This window comes from Delphinapterus leucas, chromosome 8 (genome assembly GCF_059928025.1).
Source record: "Delphinapterus leucas isolate spDelLeu-1000000601 "Yukka" chromosome 8, BTC_Dleu_Yukka2, whole genome shotgun sequence".
NCBI lineage: Eukaryota > Metazoa > Chordata > Mammalia > Artiodactyla > Monodontidae > Delphinapterus > Delphinapterus leucas.
The window spans coordinates 96,693,660-96,708,975 of NC_143136.1; the positions used below are offsets into that span (position 1 = coordinate 96,693,660).

At 40.3% G+C, this 15,316-nt stretch overlaps 1 protein-coding gene across 1 annotated transcript in view; it reads left to right on the forward strand.

Moving 5' to 3' along the window:
- The window catches only part of NCKAP5 (NCK associated protein 5), an 870,988-nt gene that overhangs the window by 817,340 nt on the left and 38,332 nt on the right, over positions 1-15,316 (forward strand). The window contains exon 14 of the mRNA XM_022590669.3: positions 7,830-7,908. Within this exon, the coding sequence (XP_022446377.2) occupies positions 7,830-7,908 (79 nt within the window). The remainder of the gene's footprint in view (positions 1-7,829; positions 7,909-15,316) is intronic.

Sequence of the window (15,316 nt, forward strand, 5' to 3'; positions counted from 1 at the left end):
AACCGTCTCGGGGAAGTGATCAGGGGGTGCTTTTTCCTGTGAAATAGTACAGTTTCTACACTGTTTTGGAGAACGCGGGGTAGAAATAGAGATTTGCAGATGTTCAGGCTTTTGGTATCATCTTTGACCTTTGATGCTCTTTGGGTACCACTTTTGAAGGCGACGGCAGTACTTTCCTTGGTTTATACTTTTCTTTTTACTGGACTAGATGATCTTCTATCCTCAAACATCTAAAAAGTAAACTAGCCGTTTGCTTCTATTTTAGTAATACTTTAGGGGAGAGGAAAAAGGATGGTTTGGGCAGATGAGTATAGTTTGATTCAACTGAGATTAATGCTGATAGAATTTTAGAGTTTAAATATTAGAACCAAAGTCACTAGAATCCGGATCTCATAAAGAGGACACGTTAAAATTCCAAATACACATGCTTTGTGCTCACCCTTAAGGATTGAGAGCTAGGTCTCCCAAGAGAAGCTGAAAGCAGAAAGCATTTGAAAGAGCTTCGCGAACATGGAAAAGAACTTGAAACTAACGGTCCTGATTAGATGTCTCAGAATTGCATGACTTCCATCCTGGATTTATATAGATTGGAGCCATTTGAGGATAGCCTGTATTTCCTATTTTAATATGAATGTCCCATGACTCTTCCCAAATCTTGTTGAGCTTTCCCGTAAGTGAGGACGCCCACTAAACATTTCCCATATATGAGTTTTCGTGGGGAGTTTAATTTAACTCTTGTTAAAAAGTGTGTGTGTGTACACACACAGATTTACACACAGATACACATAAATGGAACTTCCAAAAAAGGTAACTCCATCCATTTTCTGTAACTGTCGCGGACAGCTTTTCATCATTTAAAATACACGTAAGATGGAAGCAACCTAAGTGTCCATCGACAGATAAGTGGATAAAGAAGATGTGGCACATATATACAATGGAATATTACTCAGCTGTAAAAAGAAACGAAGCTGAGTTATTTGTAGTGAGGTGGATGGACCTAGAGACTGTCCTACAGAGTAAAGGAAGTCAGAAAGAGAAAAACAAATACCACATGCTAACACATATATATGGAATCTTAAAAAAATAAAAAGGTTCTGAAGAACCTAGGGGCAGGACAGGAATAAAGAAGCAGACATAGAGAATGGACTTGAGGACACAGGGAGGGGGAAGGGTAAGCTGGGATGAAGTGAGAGAGTGGCATGGACATATATACACTACCAAATGTAAAATAGATAGCTAGTGGGAAGCAGCCACGTAGCACAGGGAGATCAGCTTGGTGCTTTGTGACCTCCTAGAGGGGTGGGATAGGGAAGGTGGGAGGGAGGGAGACGCAAGAGGGAGGAGATATGGGAACATATGTATATGTATGACTGATTCACTTTGTTATAAAGCAGAAACTAACACACCATTGTAAAGCAATTATACACCAATAAAGATGTTAAAAAATAAATAAATAAAAAATAAAATACATGTAAGAGAAAAAAAAAAGAAAGTTATCCTTTTTGGAACTTGACTCCCTATCATTTAGTGTTTTAATTATGAGGTCCAGAACTCAGGGGGTAATATCCTTTAAAAAAATGAATAAAAGGCATTTTTATATTTCCCAAGGATATGCCAGTTTCAAATAATATTTTTGTTTTAAAATTACCTTAAATTGAACTTCCTCTCCTTATGTTCTTTCTGTTCTTGCATCACTGGTGATATTCCTTGTTCCTTTATGTAAATTTTAAAGCACTTGAGCAAAAAACAGTATCTTTTCAGAATTCCTGTATCCATATATTTTTGGGCTCTAGCACAAGTGATTATAAGATCTACTATGTGCTACCATTTTCCTAAGGAAAACGTGAAACATGAAGCAATTACTCATTTTTTTCTGGAGTGGTTCAAGAGTAGAGGAGATTTTAGAAGTAATCGTGATTGGCATTATTAGTTTTTAATTATTATTGATGTTTAGGGTTCCTTAGAGTTTCACTTTAATTTGAGACAAATGTACATTTAAATGCTTTTTTTTTTTCAAACAGCTCTTGACTCTAAAGAGCTTTAAGTTCTTTTTTTTTTTCTTTTCCAAACCCTCTGAAATCATATGCAGACTATGTTCTTTGCAAAAGCTTTTTTTTTTTTTCTTTTCCCCACTTCTTGCTCTTGGCCTCCATGGTATCATGCCTTCTTGAAAACATAGATGTCCCTTGCATTATAAAATCACAAATTATAAGTGTGTCTAAGGCTGCCTCTGTAGTGTCACTGAAAGGAAAGAGAGAGAATAAACGTGCGGAAATGTGCAGTATGCCAGAAATTCAATCCAACTGATCTAAAACTTTGATAGGCTGGCAGAGCCCCTTATCAGAGGCACTCAATTTAACTATGCCCCATTTAATATGGTGCTGACAGCTTGGGGTATATCTTCACTGTACAGAGATACCAAAAAGAAAAAAAACCTGTTTAGCTTTTACAATTTCATTTTTACTTTCTTATTACTTCCTAGTGCTAAAGTAATTTGCCTTTTCTTCTCTCATTTGAAGTCTTTTACATTGTAATAATGTTTCCTTTGGTCCTTCCGGAATATCTGCAAGAAACACTCTTATTGTTCTCTGTGAAGTACAAGGATTCCCTAACCACCAAATATACATCATCCATAGGGATAAGCTAATTTTCTAGTTAGCTGCAAGAGGAAAATTAGTCAGGCTGGGACGCTTTCCATATAGAGGACTATTATTAACCTAGATAGTTGAACAGCTAGTCATTTATTCAAAGGTAAAATGCAATTTTTTTTCACCTCTATAATCGGCAATGGGGATCGGACTAAAGTTACTAATTTCAGAAAGGACATTGGCCCTAGTCCCCTTGGGGACTAGTAAAAGAACAGCAGTGAAAACCTATTCATTGTATGTTATCAGCCTATATAGAAAGGAAATTAGATGCAAAATGAGATACACTCTTATACCATAGCACATTGATGTGAGTACCCACGAACCTTTTAAAATCAAGAGTTGAAGGGAATTTTCCCCTCCTGCGGCTCAAGGTAAATTTGCTCTCTGCTTCTTTTAAATTGTGTCTTAGAGAATTCTTCTCACAGTAGTTATTTTGGGTGAAAACAATAGCTGCGCATAATGCATTACATATCACATTTTTTTCCTGAATAAAATCACTCTTCAAAAATCTTATACCAGGGACTTCCCTGGAGGTCCAGTGGTTAAGACTCCGCACTTCCATCTCAGGGGGCGCGGGTTCGATCCCTCGCTGGGGAACTAAGATCCCGTGCGTCGCAAGGTACAGCCAAAAATACCCAAAAAATCTTACACCATAATATACCATCATCCTTTGCCCTTAACAATCTAAGGCTATATGTAGTTATGAGGGTCCTAAGGCATTTAAATTATTTTAATCTGTGGTAATATAATAGAAAAATTATTTCCATACATATATCAAGTCCATGTACGTAGCACACCTCCACTTAGTTCACTGGTGACTGACTGCATATCCATTTTCAAGATTGCTAGATGCACTCTACTGTATGTATAAAAGTCTCATTAATGCTTTACTGAATTAAATATTTTTCTCTTTTCAGAGCCTTAATTAGAGGCTTATGTCCCCATTTATGCTGTCATTTACAGACCACTTAGCTCTGACCTTTGTGTAATTTAGACAAGGGTCATGTTACTTTGCACTTTTACTTAAATTCTGCAAAATCATTATAAGAGGGGGAAAAGGCATCCCCAGAAAAGATTGCATCAGTATTAAGTAAATAAGTCAGAAAGAAATACACACTCCTTCCTACATGTTGTAAGTCCTTCCTTCCTGTGGATTTAGGTAATTTTCTGAAATGAGAAGTCTCAAAGGAACAGCTCCCAGCTCCTTATTGAGCTGTCACTGGACAAAATAAAAATCGTTAATGAAATTAATGAGATCATATAGCTGGAAAGAGATGGCCATTTTAATATGGGTATTTTAATTTAAATTATGAGTATCCTCTTCACCCAGTGTCACATAGTCTGAAAAAATCACATATGCTAATAAAAAAGTATCAAATACAATCCCATTAAAATTGTGCTGCGGTGATGAAGTAGCATAAAATAGTACAATAATTACACAAATTGTTATCATCTTATTAAGTTCTGCAAAATTTTATAATTTCAACATCTTTAATTGAACAATTCTGTTCTAAATCCTATTTGGATGCTCATAAGAAGCATGCCTATTTTGCCCTCCTCCTGCAGAGTTTTCTAAATGACTGTCTTTCCTAAAGGTAATGCCTCCCAGGAGGCTTCCCTCCAAAGATCACTTCTCTCGTCTCACAGAGGCTCATTAAGTTCTTTTCCTTTTCATTGAGCTTTAACATCAAAATGTTCTTTTCTCGGGATGCAGTTCTTGTTAGGAAGATTCAGAGAAGAAATATACACAGAATTCCAAATGAAGGGTGTCCCCAAATGTTGGGTTTTATTCTGCAGTTATGTATATATATTTGTCAGCAATGAAATACTTTCTCCCTTTTTCCTCCTGTGTCCTTTGTAAGCACGTTCCTCCCAGCCTTTTCTAATGGGAGAGGTTAATAGAATATAATGGGTACAGTGGCATTTAATGGTTACCTGTTAGAGACTGGTATGTAGTACAGCTCTTGACTACAACTGCAGAGCTCAAAAGATGGGCAAGAGCTGGAGGTGCACCATTAGAAGGTGCCCAAAGTACTGGCAGCAAAGTGAAACCAAAAATAACCCACATCATTGCTCACGAGTCACCTGCTACTTCTTACCAAATGGGACATTACTGACATTGATTTGTATCTGTTCCTGGTAGAGCAATGGCTGAAGAAATTCTGAGTCTCTAACCACCATTGTTTGCTGAGCCAAACTTCTTGGTTTTGTGACCATTCCCATCTGTGCAGTGCTTTGCCACGTGAAGAATTCGCTTCGGCAAATTCTTCAGCTTGAGCTCGCAGGCCCTTGCCCCCAGGAAAGTTCCACAGCCTTTCGCCAACACACAGCCACTGTGTGATCAAGAGTGAAAATTAATTTTAATTTCAGCCTATGAGAAATACAATTAGCAAGGGGAATCTGCTGCCAAAATAAATTATGCCCCGCATTTCCATATGGAAATGGATTTTTTTAATTACTCACCACTTTGCATTGAAATCTATTTGTATGGATAATTAGAGCTGACAAGTATGCCATTCTAAGGCACTCCCCCATTTTCCTTTCCTTTGTTGATTCTTCATCCATCCCCTTCCAATTCAGAACTTCCCCTCATGTGTCATTCGCTGCTCAGGGGTCATTATCCCAGGAGAGCTGAAAAAACTCCTGTCTACAATCCCAGTTCCTCTGATAAATACCCAAGAGGCCACGTTTAGCATTTGCTGTTAAGCACTTAAAGCCCTAGAAAAGTTCTGACAAGGAGCTGATAGGTAGGACCTCAAGATGGTTTTTATTTTCCTTCTTAAATATGATACTCGGACAGAGGTGGTGATTAAGTTCCACCGAAGGCGTCGGAACAAGTAGGAAAGAGAAGCAGGGCACTAACACACACAAACAGAAAACTTTTTTGCTACTCTTAAATAAAAATATAGTTTATGTGTATTTGGAATACTGCCTACCTAATTGCCAGACACTAAGAAAGAGACAGTAGTTCTTGGGAAGGTCTGGAAGGGATGACTGTGACAAGATAGCACACTGAAAAATTAAATTACAGCAATGAATAGGGGTCAGGAGTGCCCACTCTAAAACTGACATCCTTTTATAACCTTGAACAGATCACTAACCCTCTCTAAGCCTCTTCTCCTTTATCTCCAAGATGAGAACCGTATTGTAATCGTTACTTTCTTCTGTTCAGGATTTCATAGGCTGATGGAGGTGATGATTCACCCACTTTCTAGCAGGTTAGCATGGCACCCCTTCAAGTTTAAAATTGGTTGATTTAGAAAAACCCAAAGGAAATACTATCTTACCTAACAGGTGTGCGAAAATATGGAGCATCCTGTCTTAGGTATTGGAACGGGCTGAAAATATAGATTTTCTTGATGCTTCTGTAAATGAGGATAGAAAGTTCCTGTTGGATTCTTAATGGAAATTAAGGTGTTTGGGTCTCCTTCCTTTTGGGTTTCTTGGTAGCTTTGTCACAAAGAGGTCACCGAACTAGGTGAACTTTGGAAGGCGAATAAGTAACTCGTTAGTCTTGATGATGCACACAGAGCTTCTCCTCTCTGCCATCCATAAATACGAGAAATAGGGCTGGTTGGTGTTGCTGGGGGTACTAACAAACAAGGCAGTGCTCGCAGCAGACAGCTGATGGGGAAAGAAAGTGATGACGCGTGGCCTCTGGATATTCAGCCCTTAACACCCTCTCCTTTCAGGGTTCAGACAGTCATTGACATACTCCTGAGTGTTCCATCTCCTGGCTCTCAGTATGTACGGACTAGGCGCCAGTTACATTCTGATATTGGAACCATGATCATGAAATGTAAATAATTGGTCTGATTCCATTAGTCATGAAAAATAAGAGGTTAAAAAGTAGAAAGCTAAGTCTAGCTCAAGGTCAGTTGACCAGCATATGACTTTCTATATTGTAAGTATAAAATAATGGTTTCTTGGCATTCCACTCGAGCCCCCGAGCAGATCCACTGACAACCTCTAATGTCCCCCCACTGCGTTCATTGCACAGTTCATTATTATCGTTGGCTGCCCAGGTGACCGGCTGGGATGTATTTTCAAAGAGCTACTTAGGGTCATTCTGCCAAGGACCATAAGCTGTCTTGACCTTGTGGCCAAGTCTACACCGGCATAGTCCCATGGAAATTTGAGAATAACAAAGTTCCACCAAATGAACACAACACTGAAACCAGATTTGCTGTGTTTGAATCCTGGTTCCACCGCTTGGACAATTGCTTATCTTGTCTGTTTCTTCAAGGCCCCTTATGTCCAAAACGGAGCTAACGATAGCACTTACCTCCTGGCATTGCAAGGTTAGGAGAGCACAGGTGTGAGGGGCTTAAAACAGCTCCTGCTTCATAGTAGTTAAATGTTCGCTGTTTTTATTATTATTGATATTGTTCATGATATTGTTATTACTACTGCTACTAGATTGGGAAGTAGGGGGCCTGGGTTTAGTGTTGGCATTTGCATATGTTTAAGGAAACTTGCTGGATCTCAGAATTCTCGTTTGTAAAATACTGTGACTGTATTAGATTCCTGCTGGAGTTCCATTTGGTACTCCGGCATTCAGCTCCTGGATATCCCAGCTGAAATGTAAGGCGGATGTTTCTGACCTGAAAAAAATCTAGGTAAATGCATCAGCCTTCTAGTTCACTGAGCACACATCATAATCACCTCACATTTCATTCTGGAAAGAACAACAACAAAATAACATTTTCTTAGAGAGTTATACTCTAGGAGAAGGTCAAAAGATCTAAGTGTATTTCTTTATTCTCATTAAAATAACTTGTGGTGGAGTCACTGTCCCTGGAAGAATTATGTTTCCTTAGACTTTAATTTTTCCCAGCAGCTCTGTGTTACTGACTTTATTAAGTATTAAAAAGAACTATAGCTGTTATCTCGAAAATCTTATGTAGAATCAGGTACCCTATAACTTGCTTTCAGAGCTGGGGTTATATTTCTGAAAATATGCTCTTATAATTAAAACTTGTAATAAAGCCAAGTGATAGAGTAGGGGAAAATGGAGTGAAGAAAATATGTGTATATATATATATATATATATATATATACACACACACACTCACACATACACACCCACATGTTTGTTATAGAATGTACCAATATTCTGAGGATTACACAATCGATTTAATATAACACATAGGAACTCACAGTGTTTCCTTGTTACTGCAGATAAAAGAGGCAAATGAACACTTGCAAGAGGATGAAGAAGATACAGTTGCAGATTCTGCATTTCAGAGCCATACCATAGGTAAAAATTCATGTCTCAATATGCCTTTCACTGAGATGTTTTCTACGTGCGACCTTATTTCAGACACGGTGTGTTCCTAAAGGTCATGTCTTATGCCCTCTACCAGGACTGGGTCTTAACTTCTCACGCGTGATAACCCTTATCTTCTTAGGCGTTGGAAGCCACCATAAAATAAGTGGCTCAAAGCAGAACCTATGAAGAAAACGTAGGTATTTGCAAAGGAACGCAATGCCAACTGATAAGTGAGTCCTTGTCAATATGAAACAAAAATGATACTGAGTGTAAATAATTTCTCTCTGCGGAAAAAATCAACGTTGAATTGATCCAGTTTCTGTAACTGTCTCAGGGAGCACTACCATTGGTTAGAAGTGTGGAGTGTTAGCTTTCTTATACTGAATATTTTTTAAATTGGATATGTTTTACACATAGAACTAAACAGATTAAGTATATACGGCTTGCCACATTCACCTCATTTTCTTCATCGTTTCTGTTAGAACCCTGATTATAGGTAGTCCTTTCTCAGAGATACGTTTGCTTTGTCAGCTCTGTCCTAAAATTTTACATGAGCCCACGTTGAAGGAACTCAGGTTTCTAACACAAAGGGATTTTGCTTACCTGTTTCCAGCAGTCAGGAAGTAGCTGGTAATAGAGTAGCTGTCTGCGACGGTGGTCCTTGTCAGGAGATAGAAGACGTGATAACTTTAACAGCTCTGGGCCACCGTGGACACTTGCAAAATTAGTTGTTCTTTGGGCTCTAAAAAATAGCTGTGAAATGTAAGCGTGCTGATTATTTAGTTTTACACAAAACATCAAGGCATGAGAGAATCATTTTTTCCAATCACATTTGGGTGTAGTAGACAGTACTGAATACCATCCTCTAGGGCATGACGGCCCTCCAGCTTTCTGGTGGCTGGCATAATCAGTATGCACGGCTCCTGCCCTTTCCCTGGAGTACCTTTAGCTGCCAACTCTCAGTATCTCACCACTCCTAGAGCCATGTTGGTATGTTTTGCGGCTGCCTTTCCAGCTTACCCAGCTGCCTTCTCCCAACTATAATTTACAGTTGATCTCAGAGAGTTATCATACCCTCACAGCTTAATGAGACTGGCACACCATTATTATTCTTTTCTGTTGTAATTGGGAATACAAAAGTCTTAACAAATAGCTGGATGAGTGGAGTCTGAATGAGAGTATTATTCCAGAAAGACATCCTTTAGTACACTTAGTTGTCAGTGATAACTGAGAGTAAAATGTCAGTTGTACAGTTGTCAGTAAAATGCTTAAATTAGTGTCAGTTCTGTGTAGTTAGCTAACGCGCAAGTTAAATATTGTTCAGCAACCTTCAAACGTGGCACTACGTAAAGCCCCACTGAGTCATCATTTTTCCATAATGAGGTATTCTTCGGCTTGTACGATAACATACATAAAGTTAGAGGCTGAATTTTCGAGAGAGAGCTATAGTAATCTGCATTTTTTTTTATAGGCTAGCAGTTCTTTAGATCTGTACTGTTTCACATGATAGCCATTAGTCACATGTAGTTATTTCAGGTTCAGTTTAAATTCATGAAAACTACAGAAAATTAAAAATTCAGTTCCTCAATTGCACTAGCCACATTTTAAGTACTCAGTGGCCACGTATTCTATATGGCCTCTTTTTCCATCATCATACAAAGTTCTGCTGGGAAGTGCTGGTTTAGATTACTCTCAAGGAAGTAAATTTGGACTCTGTTTCTGTTTCACATAATTGTAGACTCATCTCTTCAAACTGGTGGAGACCTATCCGAACAAGCTGCTCCTGGCAGCAAGTAACAACAACAAAACTGACTAGCCATGACTTAAGGAATAAAGTCATTGAGTCATCTTATATAATTAAAAGTCTGGAGGAAGGGAAACATAAAAGAGAAGCAGCAGCTCAACAATTCTATCCGAAACCCTGTTTTTTGGTCCTCATGCTTGTCACTTCTGGTTGCAAATTAATTCCCACCACTCTAGGCATCCCAGCTACATTTGCGACACAAAGTGCAAGGAAAAGTAAAAATTCCTTCAGAATCACCGCCCCGCACCACAGACTTCAGGTTACATGTCATCAGTGAGAACCAGATCATAAAGCCAATCTTAGGTGCAAGGGATGCTGGGAAAGTCAGTATGTTGCTTCCCAGCCTCTACTGCATGAGGTAGCAGAGAGAAGAGGGTTGAAAGTGTTCCCTGAGTTAGCCAATCAGTATTACCACAGGCCTTTTAAAAAGTTCATCCATTTCAAGGCTGAGTGAGACTCAACAAATCGAGTGGCTATTTATCTTTATTGCACAAACATGACTGAAAAAATATTTTTTTAGCACCCTGCGAATCCCAGTGTTCTTCATTTTGCCTAGACTAAGTGTTATCACATATCCTGCCAATATTTATAACCATAGAATATTTCCAATCACAGCAACTGAGCAAATCTAAATATGGTCTTCTTCTAACCAAGCAACAGCTAGTATCTTTGACAAAGAACAACAATCAGAAAAATCTGTGAATCTGAATGTTTGTATTTCTGTGGTTAAGGATAATCGTGTTGGCTTCATCAAAATGGTCTGAGTTGATTACAAGACAGGATGCTGTTAACTAAACCTGCTCTATATTGAAATTCAAGATTCATGAAATAAGTTAAATAATGCAACTAGATTCTTTTCTTTCAAATTGCCCTAACAAATGTCAGACTTTCATGTTAATAAGCAACAAGCAAATGACTAGACTAGCCTACACAAATGATCACCAACACCAATTGTTCTTTCTTGTTATTTAACTGTAATAGATTCACCCAGTGTATTACACTAATTATCTAATAGGATTAAATGGTCAGTAGGAATTCAAATGACATTGTCTCATATTAAAAACATCAGCCAGTGATAGCATCAAAAATAATCTCCTAAGAGGAGACAGGGGATTTGGAAATTCCTTTAAAGAGGAAGAAATGTCTTCTGAGGAGTTTGAGGAAGAAATCAAGCTGAACTAAATGATAACCAAGAAAACAAGGCTGCTTGGTAGACTCTCGTGAAGTGAAGGATACATGGTATTTCCCCAAATCTAAAGAGTTGTTACCGAATGCAAGTTTGTGTGCCCAAAGCACAGTGAAGGACATTCATAGTAAAAATAAAATTTAAAATATCTCAGAAAGCTAATCAGGCTTTCACAGCTTTTTGAGTGGAAGTCCATTTGAGTCAAAGGTCACCTTTTGAATAACGTGCTGACATATGTGGCTTAATTGTGGAAAGAGTGAGCTACTGATCATCAAAACAGATGTGAATGGGAAGTACAAATGTTCTCAGTAACGACTCGGATATTCAATAGAGAATGTTCTGGTGACTTGTAACAGACTGGCTCTGAACTGGAAACCACTTAGATAATAATACCTGTGGATGAGGAATCAGATAGAATGGTTTTCCATAATCTGGATCCACATGAATACTTCCCAGGGTGACAATACTTCTGCATGTCCGAATATACAAATGACACCTGAGAGGTACTATAGGGTAATAGCTTGGGCAAGGAAGTTTCTATAGTGGCTGCACTGAGTTCACCCATCTATAACCACAAGCGCCGAACTTCAAAGTGGGGGGGGGGGGCTTGGCACCTGGCAGCCCAAAATATAAATCCCACCTGTCATGAAGGTAGACCCGTGGAAACAGGACCATGTGGTTCTTTCTGACCAAGGACTGGAACTAGTAATATTAGTTTCCATCCATTGAGCATCTCCTATGTACAAAGCCCTGTGCTTGGAACATTACATGTCATCCTTCTTGTGTCTCACTCCCTTGCGGCTGGTTCTCTGTTTTCGTCATCTGTCAGCTTGTTCCTTAAGAGTGCTTCCTTCTAAATACCAGAGGCAGGCATGAGATAAGGCTTTGGTGGAGATTTCCATATTTGTCAGCATAGTGAATCATAGACTGTGACTCCCTCTCTCTGTTTTTTACTAGAGAGATAGAGAATTGTAGCCTTAGAGAGTTGCAAGTATGGCTTTTTTACTCCTGTAAAATATTTGCTCTGTAGATTGCACCAAGGAGCTGAGTTCTCTTTAGTTCAACAAGCCTATATGGAGCATCTTCTCCCAGCCATGCCCTGTTTTAGAAGCCAAAGATACAGAGATGAATAAGACACAGTACGCATATTCTGTGAACTCCAGTTCAGTGGGGAAACAGAGAAGCAAACAAATAATTCTGATGCCGTGTAATCACAGATAACTTAGAGGCATACTCTCCATACATATGAGCACACAGGGCAGGGTGTGGAGCCCACCTTTGGTGAATCCAGAAGTGTTGATGTTCATGAACAGGAAGAGACAAGAGTGAGACAGCGAGGTACTGAAGTTTAAGAGTGTTTGCAATTTATGCCAGTGGCTCCCAAACTCTGCAACACATCAGAATCCTCCGGGAAGGCTCTAAAAATGCTGATGCCCAGGTCACACCCCGTAACAATTAAATCACAAGGTCTAGGGAGTGGAGCCACGCATTAGTAGTCTGTAAAGATCCCCAGGTGATTCCAATGTGCAGCAAAGTTTGGGAACCACTTTCCTAAGGGGTAGGATTTCATCAGCAAAAGGGGCAGAGATTTCCTTCAACTCAAGGTAAGCAGCGTAATCAGAGACCTGGAGATAGGAATACGGCACACTGTAGGGAAGGGGGTCAGCAGAGGACCAGCCTGGCTAGAGCAGAGGGTAAGCTTTGAGGACGAGGTACAGACAGAGGGGCTTTGTGGGATGGGACCGGATTGTGGAGACCTTGAAAGCCAAGCTTAGGTGTTCGAACTTAATCCTACAGACAATACATAGACAGTGGAAAATTGTTTGAAAAGACCAACACGCTAAGAAATGGCCATCCAATCACTATGATGCTCATGCTTAGACTTTTAAAATAAAAACATATTTTCATTTTCTCTCCTTTAGCCTTGGACCAACCAGATGCACTAGTCACCATACTGTTTCCTCACAAGTGGTGTGCCATGATGAGTAGAGTCACACATTCGTGTAAAAGGATGGATTATTTCAGGGTTGCCAAAGGGCTCCCTGCCCCAAAAGAACTCTCCTGGAGATCTATCAGGGTGTACCTAAATGTCCTACCCGTGGGTAACTCCTTTGGGTACAAGTGCTCACGTCTCTTGTTATAATACAGCTGGTGTTTGGGAAGGGTACCCACTGAGTGTCACTGACAGACAATCTCAGTGTGTCTCTCACATTAGCACCAGCAAGACCCTATAAGGGCGGTGCTTTTCAGACAGAGATCTCAGCTGCGAGGGCAGAGGCAGACATGAAGCCCTGGGGGGGGTGACACTAATTAATCCACGTGCTAGTAGGGGAAAGGGCCCACTGAACAGGTGTTAAGTGGCTATGTTAAATAAGCTTTGTCTTTTTTTCCCCCCCATTTTCCCAAGGCCTATTGCTCTAAAGTACATGGCTGGGGAATCTGAAATAGCTGTAGAGAGACCTCATTTTGTACAGTTCCCTCAATTTCTTAAAAGACAATTAATCCACTTAAATATAAGACTGTGTGTGTGACTTATGGCAAAGGAAGGAAGAGGTGGAGGTCAAAACAAAGTCAAACAACAGAGCGCCTCAGCCTCTGAACCAGAAAGCTGCCAACGTGACAGAAAGTTCTGAAAGAAGACGATGTCATGTATTATGCCAATACTCACTCTTTATCAAGAGCTTTCTATATGCTAGGCACTGGCCAAAGTGCTGGTATGTATGTTGCCTTGTTTTATCCTCACATCAGCCCTGCAGACTAAGGACTGTGCTCACCCTTCTGCGGATGAGGAAATGTACGTCCTGAAAGGTTATGTGTGTTGCTCAGCACTGTGGCTGGTGTGGAGTGGAACCGTCGTCCGGTGCTTAGTGCACAGCCGTGAGGTCAAGTTAAATAAACCCCCAAGAATGCTAAATGATGACTAGGTACTTTTTTTGGTCACCTTGCAGGCATCAGAGACCAAGGATCCCTTTAGTAGATTGCTTGGTCAGGGGTTGCAAACTCAACCAAGCCCCTGGGTCAATGAGTGAGATGGGCTGGACTTGACATTCACAGGCATACACTGTATGAATGATGGGAGTCTTGAGACATGGAGAGAACACAGCCCATTCTAGGGGAGCAGCTGCTTGCCAGTTCCAGTTGTCACCATAGAAGAAGGCTGGCCCTAAGTAGCCACGTCTTTCCATTTCTCACCAGAAGCCAGAAGTCTAGATTTTTATGTAACATATGACACTTTTAAAAATCTGGGCCTAGTTTTCAAAAAAGTAAATCTTCAGAGACTTCCTTTTATCTGGCAATATTTCGAATTAGGATTTCAAAATCCCTTTCACAGGATGCCACACCTAAGAGCATAGAATATAATATAAAAATATACCTATTTTCTTAAATGCATGGTTGAGCTTCAGGCAAAAAATTGATCAGAGGCTGGGGACAGCAAGAAAGTTTGAATGCAGAGGGGAGAGAGTACCCCTTGCCCAAGGGGTACGTACTAGTCTCTGGTGACCTCGAACTAGGGTGACCAACTGTTCTAGTTTGACTTTGGCTTTCTTGGTTTTAGCACTGAAAGTCCCTCATCCCAGGAAACCCCTCAGAACCTGGACAAACTGGAACAGTTGGTCACTCTACCTGGAGCCTGGTGTTAAAGAGCTAAACTGTTGGCCTAATGAAAGCCTAGGGCCTGAGCAGGGTGAAATGTTACATCAAAAACACCCCTTCCCCATCCAGCATAAAGCTGAATTCCCAAGAGCAGTGGTGACAAACGTACCCCACGGAGGAAGACAGTGGGAATAAACTCCTGACTCAGCCTCAACTCTGTCTCAACTCTAGCGGGAAAAAAAAAAAAGAGAAGGAAAAACATGTCTCCTCTGAAGATTCTGAGTCATTAGCTCACACTCATGTGGGTCAGGGAATTAATTCAGTCTCTCTTTGTGTCCCCTGAGCCCCCCAGCTTGACAAACGTTTTTTAAATTTTTATTTATTTATATTTTGAAATTTTTGGCTGCATTGGGTGTTGGTTGCTGTGCGCGGGCTTTCTCTAGTTGCGGCGAGCGGGGGCTACTCTTCATTGCGGTGCACAGGCTTCTCATTGTGGTGGCTTCTCTTGTTGCAGAGCACGGGCTCTAGGCGCGCCAGCTTCAGTAGTTGTGGCACGTGGGCTCAGTAGTTGTGGCTCGCAGGCTCAGTAGTTGTGGCGCATGGGCTTAGTTGCTCCACATCATGTGGGATCTTTCCGGACAGGGCTTGAACCGCTGCATTGGCAGGTGGATTCTTAATCACTGCGCCACCAGGGAAGTCCAAGCTTGACAATTTTAAATGGTCTGAGGTGTGAGTTTAAATATTCCAGAGAAGAACTGGGAGAGGAAATAGATGAAACAAGAATGGCAGAATATTAATATTTTAAGGCTGGG